The sequence below is a fragment of the Castor canadensis genome, chromosome 1 (assembly GCF_047511655.1).
Source record: "Castor canadensis chromosome 1, mCasCan1.hap1v2, whole genome shotgun sequence".
Classification (NCBI taxonomy): domain Eukaryota; kingdom Metazoa; phylum Chordata; class Mammalia; order Rodentia; family Castoridae; genus Castor; species Castor canadensis.
The window spans coordinates 155,175,190-155,194,550 of record NC_133386.1 but is presented as its reverse complement, the minus strand read 5'-3'; the positions used below and the strand labels follow the sequence as shown (position 1 = coordinate 155,194,550).

Here is a 19,361-nt window from a genome sequence, read left to right as displayed (position 1 = left end):
GGATATTTTGACAATTTCTTTACCTATTTGTATTCCTTTTATTTCTTCTTCTTGCCTTACTGCTCTGGCTAGAAATTCCAGTACTGTGTTGAATAGGAATGGGGATAGTGGGCACCCTTGGCTCGTTCCTGATTTTAGGGGGAAATGGTTTCAGTTTTTCACTGTTAAGTATGATGTTGGCTGTAGGTTTGTCATATATAGCCTTTACAATGTTGAGGTACTTTCCTTCTATTCCTAGTTTTCTTAGAGTTTTCATCATGAAGTGGTGTTGGATCTTGTCAAAGGCTTTTTCTGCATCTATTGAGGTGATCAAGTGGTTTTTGTCTTTGCTTCTATTGATGTGCTGTATTACATTTATAAATTTGCATATGTTGAACCACCCCAGCATCTCTGGGATGAAGCCGACTTGGTCGTGGTGAATGATCTTTCTGATGTGTTGTTGGATTTGGTTTGCCATTATTTTATTGAGGATTTTTGCATCGATATTCATTAAGGAAATTGGCCTGTAGTTCTCCTTTTTGGAGGTGTCTTTGTCTGGTTTTGGGATGAGAGTAATATTGGCTTCATAAAATGAGTTAGACAGTGTTCCTTCCCTTTCTATTTCGTGGAACAGTTTAAGGAGAGTTCTTTAAACATCTGATAGAATTCAACAGTGAATCTGTCGGTCCTGGACTTTTCTTTTTTGGGAGGCTCTTGATGGTAGCTTCATTTTCTTTTTGTATTATAGATCCATTCAGGTGATTAATATCCTATTGGTTCAGTTTTGGGTGGTTGTAAGTTTCTAGAAATCTGTCCATTTCTTCAAGATTTTCAAATTTATTAGAGTATAGGTTCTCAAAGTAGTCTCTAATAATTTCCCGGATTTTCGTGGTGTTTGTTGTAATCTCTCCTTTTGCATTTCTGATTTTACTGATTTGGGTTTTTTCTGTCCTCATTTTAGTCAGATTTGCCAGGGGTCTATCAGTCTTACTTATTTTTTCAAAGAACCAGCTTTTTGTTTCATTGATTCTTTGTATGGTTTTTTTTTTGTTTGTTTGTTTCTATTTCATTGATTTCAGCCCTTATTTTAATTATTTCTTTCCTTCTGCTTGTTTTGGGATTTGCTTGTTCTTGTTTTTCTAGGAGTTTGAGCTGTAGTGTTAGGGTATTGATTTGAGATCTTTCTGTCCTTTTAATGTATGCACTCATGGGTATAAACTTTCCTCTTATGACTGCCTTTTCTGTGCCCCATAGGTTCTGGTAGGTCGTGTTTTCATTTTCATTAACTTCCAGGAACCTTTTAATTTCCTCTTGTATTTCATCAATGACCCATTTGTCATTGAGCAATGTGTTGTTCAGCTTCTAATTGTTTGCATGTTTTTTACTGCTGTTTTTGTTGTTGATTTCTAGTTTTAATCCATTATGGTTAGACAGAATGCATGGGATTAGTTCTATTTTCTTATATTTTCTGAGGCTTGCTTTGTGCCCTAAGATATGATCAATTTTGGAAAAGGTTCCATGGGCTGCTGAGAAGAATGTATATTGTTCAACACTTGGATGAAATATTCTGTAGACATCAGCTAGGTCCATTTGATCTGTGGTGTGATTTAGTTCTAGGATTTCTTTATTGATTTTTTTGTTTGGATGACCTATCTGTTGGTGATAGGGGGGTATTAAGGTCTCCCACTACCACTGTGTTGGAGTTTATGTATGTTTTAGGTCCTTCAGAGTGTGTTTAATGAAATTGGGTGCATATAGGTTGATAATTGCTATTTCCTTTTGGTGTATTTTCCCTTTTATTAGCGTGGAGTGTCCTTCTTTATCTCATTTGATCAATGTAGGTTTGACGTCTACTTTGTCCAAGATAAGTACCCCTGCCTGTTTTTGGGGATCATTGGCATCGTAAATCTTCTTCCAGCCTTTCACTCTCAGCTGGTGCTTGTTTCTGTCGATGAAGTGGGTCTCCTGTAGGCAGCAGATGGTTGGATCTTCCTTTTTAATCCATTTTGCTGATCGGTGTCTTTTGATGGGGGAATTTAGTCCATTAACATTCAGTATTAGTATTGATAAATACGTGGTGATCCCTGTCATGTAGTTGTCTTTGTTGATTAAGGGTTTGATTTTGTGTAACTGAATCAGTATTACTCTTTACTTTCTTGCCTTTTCTTCTCCTGTGGTTTGGTATTGCCTGCCCTTTCATGGTTTTGTTTGCTTTCATTTTCTGTGTGCAGAATTCCTTGGAGAATCTTTTATAGTGGTGGCTTGGTGGTCCTATATTGTTTTAGTTTCTGCTTATCATGGAAGAATTTTATTGTTCCATCTATTTTGAATGATACTTTTGCTGGGTAGAGTATCCTAGTATTGAAGTTATTTTCATTCAGTGCTTGAAAGACCTCACTTGATGCTCTTGCTTTTAATGTTTCTGTTGAGAAGTCTGCTGTGATTTTGATGGGTTTACCTTTGTATGTTATTTGTTTTTTCTCTCATGACAGCTTTCAATATTCTTTCCCTAATCTCTGTACTTGTTGTTTTAGTGATAATATGTCGTGGGGTAGTTCTATTTTGGTCAGGTCTGTTCGGTGTCCTGGAGGCTTCCTGTACCTGAATGGGCTTAGTTTTCTCTAGATTTGGGAAATTTTCTGTCATCGTTGAATATATTACGCATTGCTTTTGTTTGTACCTCTTTTGTTTCTTCAATGCCCATGATTCTCAGGCTTGGTCTTTTGATGGAGTCAGTGAGTTCTTGCATTTTCTTTTCACAGGTCTTGAGTTGTTATTAACTAATAGTTCTTCAGTTTTTCCTTTAATTGCCATTTCATCTTCAAGTTCTGAGATTCTGTCTTCTGTTTGTTCTATTCTGCTGGAATGGCCTTCCATTTTGTTTTGTATTTCTGTTTCATTCTTTTTTCTTAGGTTTTCCATATCGTGGGTTACTTCCTCTTTAATATTGTCAATTTTTGCCCTTAATTCGTTTATCTCTGTGTTTATGGTGGTCTCAGTTTCAGTTTGGTGTTTCTTTAGGGCTCCTATGATTTCATTTATTTGTTGTTGTGTTTTCTCATATTCTTTATTTTTGGTGTCTTAGAATTTCTTGAGTGCCTCCTGTATGTTTTGGTTGACCATGTCTAATAACATCTCTATGAAATTCTCATTAATGACTTGTAGGATTTCTTCTTTCAGAGTGTTCTTGTGGGCTTTGTCGGGTTCCTTGGTATAGTTTATCTTTGTTTTGTTGGAGTCTGGATCTGGGTATCCATTTTCTTCATTTTGCTCTAAATCCCAACTACTTTATTTTTGTGAAGAGAATGGTTTCCCTCCCTTTTTCTTCTTCCCATATTTCCACTAGGTACCGTTTCTATCTCTGGACTATGTGTAATTTTGTATTAGCTGGGTAACAATACTCAGTCAAGTGTGTCTCCAGCTTCTCAGTAAAGTCTCTGGATCACGGAGCTCAGGAGGTGTGCAACTGTGTCCCGGTTACCATCTTGGATCCTTCTCTCTTTTGTTTTAAAATTTTTTTAATTCAGTTATTCACATGTGCATACATTATTTGCAGGTAGCATTTTTTAAAATTTCATTTTTAACTGCTTAAATTCAAAATTTTTCATTTAAATTTGTGATAAAAAATATATGGGGTCCTACTGAATTGATTCATCAAATCAATGAATTGAGATATGCTGTGCCTAAATGGTAGGATTTCAGAGATAAGACATGGTATTCCCATAAGAAATTTATCTTATATGGGAAGAATTGTGGACAAGTGATTAAAAAGTAAATATAATTTTTTTCTTTCTGTAAAGAATTAATAATCATGTCATTGTAGACTCCATTTTTCTTTTGTAGCATGCACTGTTACTTTATGCATAGCAGTCAGCAATTATTTAATATTTTACTTGATATAATCACTATAGGAATCTTTTAATCATGTATTTTAGTATATCTAGCATTTAATCCAGTTGTTTTACAGATTTTATTCTCCTAGACTACTAGAAATGTCCTGTCTTTATTTTTCTTATTTCCTTCTTAATTTTTGTCTTCATCTCCTTTCTTTTTCACTTTGATGCTTCTCGTATGAAATGATTCCTCTGTTTAAGTGCATATACTTTGTTTAAAAAACTGTTTCTGGCCAGGAGCCAGTGACTGATGCCTGTAATCCTAGCTACTCAGGAGGCAGAGCTCAAGAAGATCTCAGTTCAAGGCCATTTCACAGCCAAATAGTTCACAAGACTGTTTCTCAAAAATACCCACACAAAACAGGGCTGGCAGAGTGGCTCAAGTGGTAGAGCCCCTACTTAGCAAGCATGAGCCCTGAGTTCAAACCCCAATATTGCAAAACAAAACAAAACCCATCTTTGATTTCTGATACAGGTACAATTTGTATTTTACTCCTATTTCTGTAACTTCTAACTTGAATAGAATAGTATTTCACTCTTATCTCTATAACTTCTAACTTGAATAATGGTGAATAATTAATGTATTTTAACAGTAATCATTGCCTTGGAAGTCATGAGCATATTCAAAATTGTCGAAAATGGGACACAGAGATTAAATTACAACTCTTGACCTTCAGTGCAATGTGCCAGAATCTAGCCCGAATAGTAAGTATATGTGTACCTTAAAACTGAATTGCATTTGGTGGATCTGAATAATTCTGCTAATTAGACAATTTTTAGTTTTCATATGTCCATGATTTTTGGGTTGGATTGGGAGGGAAGCACTAGTTATTCCCAATGAGATTCTTCTCAGTAGATATAGAAAACTTTCAGTCATGGAGGTTTAGGTAGCATACTCCTCAGAGCTAGAGCTATATTTGAAAATCAAAGTACACGAATTAAAAGTTTGATTTTTAATAATTGTACACAAGAGTGGAAATGCTTGCTCAAGGAGGAATGAGGAAGAAAAGTTTTTTGGGTTTTTTTTTTTATGGCACTGGAGTTTTACTTAGGGCTTGATACTTGCTAAGCAGGCCCTCTACCACTTAAGCCATTCAGCCAGCCTTATTTGTGATGGTTCTTTTTTTTTTTTTGAGATAGGGTTTCCTGAACTATTTGTCCAGGGTTTCTCGAACACTTTGCCCTTGATCCTCCTGATCTTTGCCTTCTGAGTAGGTAGGATTACAAGCATGAGCTGCTGGTACCTGGCTAAGATTTTTGAATATTAAATATGGGTTGGAGAAATGAAGGATTAATATTGACCTTTGCAGCAAACTGATAAATTATTTCTCACAAAATGGAAACTTTTATTCTCTGTTTTAAAAGTTTAGTACTTTCTTCTGCAGTTAAGACAAAATAGAATGCAGGAAACTTAGTCATTGTAAAATAGTAAAATCCACTTTGCTTTTACTATAAACCATTGATAAATTTATAAATGAATGTTTAATCTCTAAAGAGAATTTTTTCATTTGTTAGAATGTTTATGGAAAAATAATTTCTACTTTATTTTTTCTTTGTTTTCTGGAATTTTGTTACCTATGTTAGGAAGAATTTCAATTATATGGAACTTTCACAAAATACAGTATATTTTGGCAATCATTGGTAACTTCTTTTTCATTTTGTAAGGAATGATGTTCTTGAGTACATTTGCCTAAGGTGGAATGATAGAAGAAACCAGTAGCTTATTTATTGGGGGTCAGCAGGAGGAAACTTGATAAGTGTCAGAAATGATAAAACAGAAATTCACATGACCTCTTCCCCATTTGGCGCCCACCCTGGTTTGTTCTAAGAGTTATTAATGATAACAGAAACTAGACTTAAAAGAATTTATGTATTCCATTTTAAAAAATAAAAGCTTTTTTCACAATATTCACTTCTGAATCAATTATGTTTCGATAGCATTTTATCTTTAGCTTTAAAAATTTACTTTAGTTGCACAGTTTCATCATCCATTTAACCATATTTAATTTGACAATAGGAAGACTATAAAGAGTGGATTTGATTTTTTGTTTCTTTAGTAAACACTTGTGTGTATGCTTGTTTAGGCAGAAGATGATGAAACCCCTGTGGATTTAAATAAACATCTGTATCAAATAGAAAAACCTTATAAAGAAGTCATGACAAGGTATAGCATCTACAACATTACTTTTAGATTTTCAAACTTTATTTTGGATACAAATATTTTTATTTTGGTCAAACAATCATTTTTGCATATAGTATTATTTAGTCACAATAACTGTTCTTTGTTTTAGACATCCTGTTGAAGATCTCTTAGATTCATATCATAACCAAGTGGAACTGGTTCTTCAAATTGAAGTAAGCCTTGATTCACATTTTGGCATAATGATCTAGAGATTCTTGTTTCTGTTTTCTCTTAAATACTAGTTTTGGCATTGAATTAAATATTTCAAACTATATTCTTGGAGTTGATATGATGTCTTGTTTTCTGACCTAATTTATTAACAAACATTCTCAATAATGTTTTAGTCAACATGGTAACTCTTATTTTTACCTTCAGTGGAAACCTTCAGTTCTAATCAAAAGGCAGTTATTGAATGTTTACTATATGCTAAATGGGTGAAGTTAAAAAATGAATGACCTAGTCCGTGTTAAGAGGAACTAAAAAACTAGTGATGGAGGATTTAAACAAAATTTCACTACAGTACTATAAGTAAAGTGTAGATATATGCATTTAGGTTCTTGGGAGATCAAGGAAGCGTACCTTACCCAATTTAAGGTTTTATGGAAGGCCTTTTAGACAGGTTGTTGCCTGGGCCAACTCTTAAATGGTATGAACTAGTCAGAAGAAAGTTGGGAAGGCATATAAACAAAAGCATTCACATGTGATACTTATGTGGAAGTATAGCAGTGTATGTAATAGAGTATAAATATGTAAAGAAGATGGGGAGATAACATTAGCGATATCTAAACATAAGTTACCACCTTGTAATTCTTGTTAATAAGCCAGCCATACCTATTTGTTCATATTGTTTATTGCCTCTTACGTTTATACTCCAGTACTATAGTTGAGTAGTTGGAACAGAGAGACTGTATGGTTTGCAAAGCTGAAATTATATATTTTTTGACCTTGTATAGAAGAAGTTGGCTGATCCTTGACCAAAAAGTTGGCTGTAGCTAACCTTAGATGTTTTTAACCAAGAGTGGGTAGTAGGGTGGGTGGGTGACTTGTTTAGTTCTATACTCTTGAAATCACTTCCATACTGTGGAAGTTAGAGTGGCAGAACTGATTTCAGGGAGATGACTTAGGAAGAACTTTTTAAAAACATTTTTCTTAGCATATATTAGTTGTACAGGGAGTTTCATTGTAACATTTCCATGTATGCTTACCTTAGGTTCATCTTCATTATCATTCTCCCTCATTCCCTTCCTCCCTACTTAAAAATTATTTCAGTAGTTTTCATTTTTAAATTTTCATACAAGTATATAAAGTACATCAACCATATTCACTCTCCTTTTCCCCTCTCCATTCACCGTCCTCCTCTCATTAATACCTACTCCCTAACAAGACCTGATTTACATTTCTATCCTTCATTATTTAAGTATATATTCATTGTTCAAAGGGTTCTTGCCATGGTATTTCACCTGTGAATATATTGTACTTTAATCAGATTAACCCCCTTTATTACTCTCCCTTATTTCTTCCTCCTGTTACTCAACAGCTTTCAGTGCATGTCATCATGTGTTCTTCCTACACAGATGCAGTGTATTTCAATATTACTCACTCTCCATCATTCTCTTTTCTTCTCCCTCAGGAAGGACTTTTATAGTAGTTCAGATGAAAGATAAATGAGCATGGTGAAAGTGAAAAAGAGGGAACTGATTAACAATATTTGAGAGGTAAATTGAAAGTATTTTGATAGGTGATATAGTTTGAGAGAAGAGTGTAGGATGACCATATTACTAGTTCATTCTTAGCATTAAAACATTTATTCAGTAAATAGTTACTGAGTATCTCCTCATTGTGAGGCAGTGTAGGTACTGAGGATATGACAATGAAACAGCAAAAGAACTCCTTGCCCTCAGAGAGTTTACATTCTAGTTGGAGGGGACAGACAATAAAATAAACTAACCAAATATATCAGGTGTTAAGTGCTATACAGGAGGAAGGTGGTTTCAAATAAGGTAGAGAAGGCCTTATTGACAAAATAAATTTGAGTGAACAAATAGAGGAGGAAGAGAGGGGAGAAGCTGTCTGAATGAGTGAAGGAGTATTCTAGGAAGAGAGAATAGTAAATACAAAGGCCTAAGGAGGGAGTATGCCACATACATACAAAGTCTGCTAGGCCTTTGTAGCTGTAATAGAGTGAGGAAGAGGGTAAGAGTAGAAGCACATCAGTTAGGAAGGTGTTGATGGTTTGGATTAGAGTGACTGCAGTAGAAGTAGTGAGAAGGGGTTGAATTCTGGTGTATGTTTTAAAGTAAATGCTGGAAGGATTTATCCACAGATTGGATGTGGAGCACTGGAAGTTTATAGTTGCCCATTAGTGAGATTTGGAAAACTGAAAAGAAAGGTTTGAGGGGAAGATCAAGAACTCAATTTTGGGTTTTGTTTGTTTAGACACATTTTCACTATGTAGCCCAGGCCAGTCTCAAGACTCACAATCCTCTTGCCTTAGCCTCCCAACTGCTGGGATTATAGGTCTGTGTCACCACATCTGGCTTGGGTTTTATGTTTGACAAGACTATTCATCCAGAGATGTTGATTAGACAGTTGATATGAATCCAGGATTCAGTGCAGAAAGTCCAAGCTGAAGATAACTAAACTTGGGAAGCATCAGCCATAATACTTAAATAAGAATACCAGAAAAATCATTGCAGGTAGAGAAGAGTTAACCCATCTTAAAACACAAAAGTACACATAATCTTGCATCAACCATACCACTTCTTGATTCTCTTGTTTTTGCTACTTCCATTTCCTTTCTTCCCTCCCTTATAAACCCACACCCATCAAGCTTTCATTATTAGTGCTTCCCTGAAATTGTGCTTACTGAGGTCATCAAAGACTTCCTCGATCTTGAATCTCATAGTAAGTTCTTACTCTTTATTTGTCTCACCGTTTCGTAGTTCTGTGTGTATGTGTGTGTGTGCTTCTTTAAAAAAAAATTTTATTTTGAATTGATAATCTTACATAGTTTTGTGATACAGTGTTTACATTTTGTATACATTTTTGTAATCAAATCCTGGTAATTAGCATATCTGTCTAACATTTGTCATTTTCTGATGAAAACATTCAAAATCCTTGTGACTATTTTGAAATATGTAATACATTGCTAGCTATAGTCACCCTACTGTTCATAGAACACTGGAACATGTTCTTTCTATCTTTCTGTAATTTTTGATGCAGCTGATTATCAAGACACTTAGCCTCTGAGATATCACCTTCCTGATTCTCCCACTCTCATTTGTGGTATCTTCTTTATGTCCTTATCTTCCTGACCACTAAGGGTTGTGTACCCATAGGGCTCAGTTCTAGGACCTCTTCTCTCTATATTCACATCCTTGGTGATCTTGTGATACCCTTATCCTGATGACTCTGAAACTTATCTCCAGCTTTGCCCTTTGTCCTCAGCTCTAGACTCGTATCTATTACTTGGTATTTTTATATGAATGTCTAATTAATGAACATTTCAAATATATGTAACTAAATTTTTTACTTTACCTTCCTATATATTCATCACTTTTCCTTTTTTTAGGACTTTATATTTTAAGAGAGATTTTAAATTCAGAGCAAAACTGAAAAGGTACAGCAATAACTCATATACACCCTGCCCCTGTAAGACAGTCTCCCCAGTGCTTCCCTTAATCATTGGCAACTGTCCTTTCAACTCTGCCTGTCATCCTTGACTGTACTCAAAAAAGAGATCTTTCACATCCCACATTCAGTCTAATTCCTATCAGCTGTAGCTTGAAAATGTTTTCAGAATGTGACATTTCATCACTGACACAGCTGTAGTCGGTTGCATTTATTCCTTACCAGTTTCCCAACTTCTGCCCTTCTGTCCTTCTATAATCTATTTTCACAGGCAACCAAAATGATCTTTTAAAAATAAATCACTAAATGCAGTATGGTATTCTGGATTATATCCTGGGATAGAAAAGGTTCAATAGTAGAAAAACCAGTAAATCTGAATAAAATCTTGAGTTTACCTAATAGTAGTGTACCAGTGTTGAAATCTTAGTTCTGATGAACATAGCATGGTTATGTAAGATGTTACTTAACCCAGTTCATATGGGGACTCTCTGTACTATTTTTTGTAGCCTTCTATAGCTCTAAAATTATTCCAACATACAAAGTTTATTTTAAAAATTGAAAATAAAGCACCAAGCAAATGTAAATTAAGAAAAAAATCAAAGCCAAAACTTGGTTCTTTGAAATGATAGATAAAACTTAAAAGCTTTAAAAAAAAATGTTAGCTGTTTTACTCAAAATTCTATTTGCTCAGTGGTTTAGTAAAATTTAAAGCCCTAATCAGGGCCTTACACAGTCTTGACCCACTACCTTTCTGACTTGGCCTCTTGTTACCTTGTGTTTTCTGGTTGCCTCTCTGCCAGATATGTGCCTGCTGGGGAGTCTTGTGCTTATTCTCTCCAGTGCTCTTCCCCAGATATTTGCATGGCTCACCTTCCATTACATGGAGCACTCAGACATCATAACAAAATTGTGCACTGACCATTCTAATCTGAAGTTGCAACTCTTATTTATCTTTCCTTAGTTTTTACAGTTTTATTGAAGAATTTATATACTATAAACTTTATCCATTGTATGCATTTGTTCTGTAATCATCACCACTTTCCAGTTTTAACTTTTTTTTTTTTTTTTTGTGGTACTAGGGATTGAACCTAGGACATTGTGCATGCTAGGCAAACGCTCTACCACTGAACTAAATCCTCAGCCCTCACATTCGAGTTTCAGAACATTTTTATCACTTCCCCAAATTTCCATGCACTAATTTCAGCCAGTCTCCACAACTGCTGATCTAATTCCTGTCTCTATAGAGTTACCTTTTCTGGACATTTCTTTCAAATACCATACCATCTCTGAGGTCCATCCATGTTGTAGTATGGTATGTTGTTGTATTTATCTGCAGCTTATTCCTTTTTTATTGCTGAAAACTAGTCCATTGTGTGACTACATCACATTTTGTCTATCCATACATCCAATGACATTTGGGCTTATATTTTTATGCTATTTGTTTATTATAAATACTGCTATAAACATTCATGCATAAGTCTTTGTATAGCTATGTCTTTCTCTCTTGGGTAGATTTTGTAGGGAGATCAGGAAGTTGCAGATTTTTGATTGCTTCTGGCTTTAGTTTTCTGGAGATAATATGTTAATTCATTTTGCTAAAATGAGTTAGGGTGGTAGTAGGGGTATTGAGATAAGGAATAATGACTTAATATTCTAAAGGGACTGAGAGAACTGTTCTAGGGCAGGTAAAAGGAATGTTAAGTGGCGTGGAAGTTCCTGCTGAAGTTGAAGACTGTTCAGTCTGTGTGACTATGAGATTTTCTTATAAATGCCCAGCTGCTGACAGAAGAGACAGAAAAGTCTCTGAGTTTAAAGAACAATTTGGTCAAAATGAAGTTGTAAGGATTTGGAAGCAAAGGAGGTTGTGATCAGAGGCTGATACATTATTAAGGTTCTGATAAGGTACAGTTTTGAAGCTGAAAATGTGTATCTTCTACATGGACATTTATTATAGGACTCAGGATAGAAAATCAAGTATCTAGAGCAAAAATATGCAGTGGCCACATGTCAGTGCTAATATTTATCACCCATGGGCCAGTCAGGAGACAGAAACTTACTAGTTACGTGAACAGAGAAATTTGCAGAATCTTGGTGAAAGGTGGTTTTACCATTTTAGTAAAAGGGTAAAAGAGTACTACAAGGCAAGATTTTGCATACTGTGGCTCGCACACCAAGTCCAACCTGTTGCCTGTTTTTTTTTTTTAAAGTTTTATTGACCACAGTTAACGGTAATTTGCTTATGTATTGTCTGTGTCTGTCACCACACTATACAAGAGTTGCCACAAACTGCGTGGCTCACAAGACCTAACATATTTACTTACTGGCCTTTTAAAGAAAATGTTTGCCCTTTCTCTAAGGGTCCAGAAGTAGCAGTTGCTAAAAGGCAGCTATTACCTCTAGGCTGAGGAAAAATGGACACTGAAGGAAATCTAAAGACTTAAAAGATCTCTCCCTCAACCCCAGACTGAAATTCAGATTCTTTGAAAAGAGGACAGCTATCACAGGAGCACATAAGCTAAACTTGCTAAGGAACTTTAGGTGGAGCTGTCAGATAGGGAGAGCATGGTTAGAGGGTATAACTAGGGCTGGTATTTAAGGTTCTTTGGGTGGGTCCCATGCTGAATTTAATAAATACCTGAACCCAGATGGTAAGTGTCTTCCTGCTGCTTTTTTGGAGTCCCTAAAAACCTAACATTTTTCCAATTGGTAAAGAAATGTTAGTTTAATTTACGGTTTAGTTCTAGTTTCACAAAGTTGAGCAAAAGATAAATGACATATTAAGGATGATAGAAAGCCAGATGTGGTGGTGCACACCTGTAATTTCAGCTACTAGCAAGGCAGAGATAGGGAAGATTGCTGTTCAAGGCCTGTCTGGGCAAAAATCTAGTGAGACCCCATTTCAACAAATAAGCTGAGTATGGTGGTGCATACTGGTGATCCCAACTATGCAGGTGGCACAAGAGGATTGTGGTCCAGGCCAGCCATGAATAAAAAAAGCACAAGACCCTATCTGAAAAATAAGTGAAAAAGGAGTCCCTGAGTTCAAACCCCAATATTGACAAAAGGAATAATGGAGAACAGTAGAGGAGAATAGGATGAACTTTGAGAATGGAAAGATTTTTGCATGAAGGTGACGTGAAAGAAATCAGAAATATAAACTAAGTAAGCAAAGATGGGCTGGCAGAGTGGCTCAAGTGGTTGAGTGCCTGCCTAGGTAAGCATGAGACCCTGAGTTCAAACCCCAGTACTGCCAAAAAAAAAAGCAAAGATGGAGAACTAGCATACAGACCTTCAGGCCCTGAGAACTCGGGTATAATTGGGTTACAAAATGAGGTAATTTCATTTAAATTTGAAGGTGAAGGGAACATTTGGTTTTTGGTAGCCAGGCCTCAGGCCTCCAGAATGGAAACATTTAAATTTTTATGGGATGGTGTAACACTGAGTTTCAGCCTTAAAGTACTTGGCATAAAAGTTTGGCGTAAATGTTTTATGAATTAACTCATTATACATGAATGTTTCAAGTTTGACATGGAGCCATATACCATTGTCCCAGCTACTCGGGAGGCTAAGGCAAGAGGATCCCTTGAGCTCCTGAGTTCCAGACCAGCCCGGGGCAATGTAGTAACACCCAGCCAATCAATCAGCCAGTCAATCAATAGAAGTACATGTAAATATTTCTTTTTTCTTTTTTTTTTCACAAGTTTTAAGAAATACATTTTTTAAATTTGTAATTTGTCATCATACATATTTGTGGGGTGCCTTGTGACATTTCAGTTCGTGTATAAAATGGATAATCATCAGAACAGGGTAATTGGTATATCTGTCACTGCAAACATTTATTGTTTAATGTTTGGGATCATTAAAATCTTTTCTACTAGCTATTTTGAGGTATACAATTAATTTTTTTTTGTGTGTGTGTGTACCCTGCTAAGATGATGAGAGAGGGGTCTTGTGATTTCTTCATTGTTCATGTTTGATTGGGTGGAGTTCTTCATACTCATCAGAGTTTACTGTTACTGCTCTGCTAGATAATTCTCTTTCTTTCTCTCTCTCTCATTAATTTATATACCTTTAAAATGCCCATTCATACAGGGAACTATTGTGATATGATTAACGTGTTAATCTGTCATACGTTCTTATACAATTTGCATTGTGGACATTTATTTTTATTTATTTATTTTTATTGTTTTATTATTCATATGTGCATACAATGCTTGGGTCATTTCTCCCCCCTGCCCCCACCCCCTCCCTTACCACCCACTCCACCCCCTCCCTCTCCCCCCCACCCCTTCGCTACCCAGCAGAAACTATTTTGCCCTTATCTCTAATTTTGTTATAGAGAGAATATAAGCAATAATAGGAGAGAACAAGGGTTTTTGCTAGTTGAGATAAGGATACTATACAGGGAGTTGACTCACATCAATTTCCTGTGCATGTGTGTTACCTTCTAGGTTAATTCTTTTTGATCTAACCTTTTCTCTAGTTCCTGGTCCCCTTTTCCTGTTGGCCTCAGTTGCTTTTGAGGTATCTGCTTTAGTTTCTCTGCATTGAGGGCAACAAATGCTAGCTAATTTTTTAGGTGTCTTATACCTATCCTCACACCTCCCTTGTGTGCTCTCGCTTTTATCATGTGCTCAAAGTCCAATCCCCTTGTTGTGTTTGCCCTTGATCTAATGTCCACATATGAGGGAGAACATACGATATTTGGTCTTTTGGGCCAGGCTAACATCACTCAGAATGATGTTCTCCAATTCCATCCATTTACCAGCGAATGATAACATTTCGTTCTTCTTCATGGCTGCATAAAATTCCATTGCGTATAGATACCACATTTTCTTGATCCATTCGTCAGTAGTGGGGCGTCTTGACTGTTTCCATAATGTGGCTATTGTGAATAGTGCCGCAATAAACATGGGTGTGCAGGTGCCTCTGGAGTAACCTGTGTCACAGTCTTTTGGGTATATCCCCAAGAGTGGTATTGCTGCATCAAATGGTAGATCAAGGTTTAGCTTTTTAAGTAGCCTCCAAATTTTTTTCCAGAGTGGTTGTACTAGTTTACATGCCCACCAGCAGTGTAAGAGGGTTCCTTTTTCCCCCCGCATCCTTGCCAACACCTGTTGGTGGTGGTGTTGCTAATAATGGCAGTTCTAACAGGGGTGAGGTGGAATCTTAGTGTGGTTTTAATTTGCATTTCCTTTATTGCTAGAGATGGTGAGCATTTTTTCATGTGTTTTTTGGCCATTTGAATTTCTTCTTTTGAGAAAGTTCTGTTTAGTTCACTTGCCCATTTCTTTATTGGTTCATTAGTTTTAGGAGAATTTAGTTTTTTAAGTTCCCTATATATTCTGGTTATCAGTCCATCAGTCCTTTGTCTGATGTGTAGCTGGCAAATATTTCCTCCCACTCTGTGAGTGTTCTCTTCAGTTTAGAGACCATTTCTTTTGATGAACAGAAGCTTTTTAGTTTTATGAAGTCCCGTTTATTTATGCTATCTCTTAGTTGCTGTGCTGCTGGGGTTCCATTGAGAAAGTTCTTATCTATACCTACTAACTCAAGAGTATTTCCTACTCTTTCCTGTATCAACTTTAGAGTTTGGGGTCTGATATTAAGATCCTTGATCCATTTTGAGTTAATATTGGTATAGGGTGATATACATGGGTCTAGTTTCAGTTTTTTGCAGACTGCTAACCAGTTTTCCCAGCAGTTTTTGTTGAAGAGGCTGCTTTTTCTCCATCGTATATTTTTAGCGCCTTTGTTAAAGACAAGTTCGTTTTAGTTGTGTGGCTTCATATCTGGATCCTCTATTCTGTTCCACTGGTCTTCATGTCTGTTTTTGTGCCAGTACCATGCTGTTTTTATTGTTATTGCTTTGTAATATAGTTTGAAGTCAGGTATTGTGATACCTCCTGCATTGTTCTTTTGACTGAGTATTGCCTTGGCTATTCGTGGCCTCTTGTGTTTCCATATAAATTTCACAATAGATTTTTCAATCTCTTTAATGAATGTCATTGGAATTTTGATGGGAATTGCATTAAACATGTAGAATACTTTTGGGAGTATCGACATTTTTACTATGTTGATTCTACCAATCCATGAGCATGGGAGATCTCTCCACTTTCTATAGTCTTCCTCAATCTCTTTCTTCAGAAGTGTATAGTTTTCCTTGTAGAGGTCTTTCACATCTTTTGTTAGGTTTACACCTAGGTATTTGATTTTTTTTTGAGGCTATTGTAAATGGAATTGTTTTCATACATTCTTTTTCAGTTTGTTCATTATTAGTGTATAGAAATGCTTATGATTTTTCTATGTTAATTTTATATCCTGCTACCTTGCTGTAGCTATTGATGATGTCTAGAAGCTTCTGAGTAGAGTTTTTTGGGTATAGGATCATGTCATCTGCAAATAGGGATATTTTGACAGTTTCTTTACCTATTTGTTGAGGCATACAATTAATTGTTAATCATAGTTATCTTACTATGCTATCGAACAGTAGAAATTTTACCCAGCTGCCCCCTTGTAAGAATGTTTTTTAATAGCTTTGTACTTCTTATTAAGAGTAGAGAAGGATCTTACCAGGTAAATGATTTTCAGTGTATTTGTATGTGTATACTTTTGGATCATGGTAAAATAAATTGTAATGGAATGGTACAAAATTGTCCTCAAGGAAATTTTTTTGTCAGATAAAACTTCTAAAATGATGGTGGTATAGAAAGTAATTCACTTCTAGTAACTGTTCCCATGTTAATAATATATGACTAACCTCATAAGAACTTGGTTCTGATATCAAAAATTTTGATACCAGATTTTTGCAGGAGGGAAGAAAGGATTATTTCCAATAAGGCTAGTATTTTTTTTTCTTAATGATTTAGTCACTTGTTACTAATTTATTGCCTTTCTTTCTGGTTCTAATGTGAAATGAATAGCATTTGCATATGACTAATTGTCATAGTGAAAATTAACCAGGCCTTGATTCAGTTTACTTCATAGTAAACCCTGTAACAGAAAAGCTGTCTTGTTTATTTTTTTTCATAGTGTAAAAAAATAAAGTATCTATTGTTAGGCACATCTAAAATATCTAGCTTCTGACTTCATCTCTGAAATTGGTCCTTCAAATTTTACAGTTATGTTTATTTTACTTTATATTTTTAAAGAACCAGCACCGAGCCATAGATCAACTAATTAAAGCTGTAAGAAAGATCTGTAGTGCTTTAGATGGTGTAGAGACTCCTGCCATTACAGAATCAGTAAAGAAGCTAAAGCGAGCAGTTAACCTGCCAAGGAATAAAAGTGCTAATGTGAGTATTTTTCTGTACTTTAGTGAGCACCTATCACTTAAACTGTAAAACTTTTGCCTTCTAGTAAGCAAAATGTTACCATGTTAACTTTGGCTTTTACTCTTGAGTTGATTTCAGACACTTCTTTGGTTAGGTGGGGGATTCCTTGGTAAGAAGATGGGATGGCTGCCTTGGAGAAGCTTTGTGAGAGCCAGCATCAAATAAGTGGATGCCAAACTGTGAGCCCTTTAGGTGTAGAGGAGGACCTCGGGCATAAATGAATTGGTTGAATTTAGAGATCATAGAGAGTAATACCTCTCACATCTCTCTTGATGGAGATGTCCATTATTATTATCAGTGGAGGAAGTTCTACTTTAGACATACTTTTTTCATGTTGAAGAGACCAAGAAACCTCTGTGAAAGTAACTTACTGCTTCAGAAGCAAGCCAGGTTATGAGCCTTCTATGTCATATGTATTCCTTAATAAAAGCTCTGCCTCCTGGTATTTCCATGGGGTTTGGATGAATTCTGTTCATAGACATGTTCATATCTTTGAATTGGAAGGATGAAAGAAAAGGTGGGTCTCACAAGCCACTATAAATTTAAAGAAAGGAACACTATATCCAGGAGGTAACTTAGTCAACTCATTCTCAGAGATTTCATCCATAATGGTATATAGAGATTTGGGCTGCATTTTCTCCTATTCTTTTTTATGTGCTTCTTTTTAGAAATTAAAAGTATGTGCTAATTATGTGGAAAATATGAACAGCTACAGGCCCTCATGTTGTCTGAGGCTTCTATTGTTTTTACTCATTTATTGGATAAAGGAGAAGCAAAGAGTAGGTGGGAAGGGAGCTCAACTTAAGTAATTATGAATTTCCTTGAGTCACCAAATAGTAATAAATAGAATTCTAGATTCTTTAAGGGTATTCTTACCATGTTATTGATAAGAGCTAGTGAAAAGTAGTGTGCATACTTCTCACTTCTGAACCTCATATTAATATTAATTTATTTAGCAGTACAGACTTTTCTCTTTTTCATGGTATTTTGTAATAATTTTCACTTCCTTTGTTTTTCTTGAAACTGAAAATCATCTGTTTACTTTGGTGTTTTCCTGTTTTTTCACTTTTTTTTTTTTAACTTATTGTTTATTAGTTTTTCAGATTCTTCTGGTAGGTTTCCTCTGAGAACAGTATTCCTCTAGCATTTAACTAAAGGTATGAATGGTAAAGGTAAACTACACCATAGGCAGTTTCTGACTAATTGACATGTATATGCAGGTGACCTCACTATCTGGAAGAGGAGATGATAGCAAGAGCTCAACTGGAGGTATGTCTTTTGGTTCTTTAAATTTTAGCAATTATTGTTGCTTTCTCAGAGAATTAACATTTTCTTTCAATTTAGGCTCACTGACTCCTGAAAATCCTGTTCAAGTAAGCACTGACCAGTTAACTGCGGCAGTTTATGATCTTCTTAGACTTCATGCAAATTCAAGTAGGAGTTCCTGCACCCCAAGTAGCAGGAATATCAAGGAAGCATGGTCTACGACGGAACAGCTTCAGTTTACTATTTTTGCTGCACATGGAATTTCAAGTAACTGGGTATCAAAGTAAGTAACTGCCCAAAAGAAAATATGCAAGATTTACTTAGTGGTTATTCTAATCTTATAAAATGTCAGTAATCACAGCTCTCTTGGTATTTAAGTGGATGATACAGGGATCACCTTTGTGGTTTTCATTAAAGTTATAAAGATGTTTGACGCTATTTCCATAAAAAACGTCACTCCTACTAATTGCAAAAAGGGCAGGAAAATGTGTTGAATCTTAGCAAATATTTAATCAGTTAATTTAAGATTGCTCACTTTTCTGCTCTTCTTTTTCAGCCAGGTTAATTGGAAATAATGTAATGGGACTAGATTTCAGGACTTTCCTCTGCCTCTTCAGTAGTTTACAATTTACTGATTGCTAATATTTGTGTTTTATAAGAGCATATTTCTCATATTGATTTGTTTTTTTTTGTTTCTGATCTTTTTTTTTTTTGCAGTGTTGGGAATTGAACCCAGACCCTTGCACTTGCACCTGTGCTTTGCTAGGCAGGCATTCTGCCACTTGGTTGTTCTTGAGATAGGTTCTTGCTCATTCCCTGGGCTGGCCTGGACCCTGTTGTTTATATTTCCCATGTAGCTAGGACGACAAGCACAAGCCACTGAGTCCAGTCATTGTTTGCGGTGGGGTCTCACAAACTGTTTACCCAAGCTGGCCTTGAACTGAGATCCTCCCAATCTCCACCTCCTCAGTAGCCAGGATTACAGGCTTGAATTATGATGCCTGGCTGAAAGGAATATTTTTAGTGAAATAATTTTGTAATAGTTTCATTCTATGAAAAAAGTGTAGCAGAGACACC

General features: G+C 35.8%; 1 protein-coding gene across 3 annotated transcripts in view; it reads left to right on the top strand.

The window, feature by feature from the left end:
- Pik3c2a (phosphatidylinositol-4-phosphate 3-kinase catalytic subunit type 2 alpha) overlaps nt 1–19,361 on the top strand; it is a 94,850-nt gene that overhangs the window by 40,500 nt on the left and 34,989 nt on the right. For all 3 annotated transcript variants that reach the window (XM_074042380.1, XM_074042373.1, XM_074042391.1), the window contains exons 6-11: nt 4,466–4,577; nt 5,957–6,036; nt 6,164–6,227; nt 16,836–16,979; nt 18,239–18,287; nt 18,363–18,567. In XM_074042380.1, coding sequence (XP_073898481.1) covers nt 4,466–4,577; nt 5,957–6,036; nt 6,164–6,227; nt 16,836–16,979; nt 18,239–18,287; nt 18,363–18,567 — 654 coding nt within the window. The remainder of the gene's footprint in view (nt 1–4,465; nt 4,578–5,956; nt 6,037–6,163; nt 6,228–16,835; nt 16,980–18,238; nt 18,288–18,362; nt 18,568–19,361) is intronic.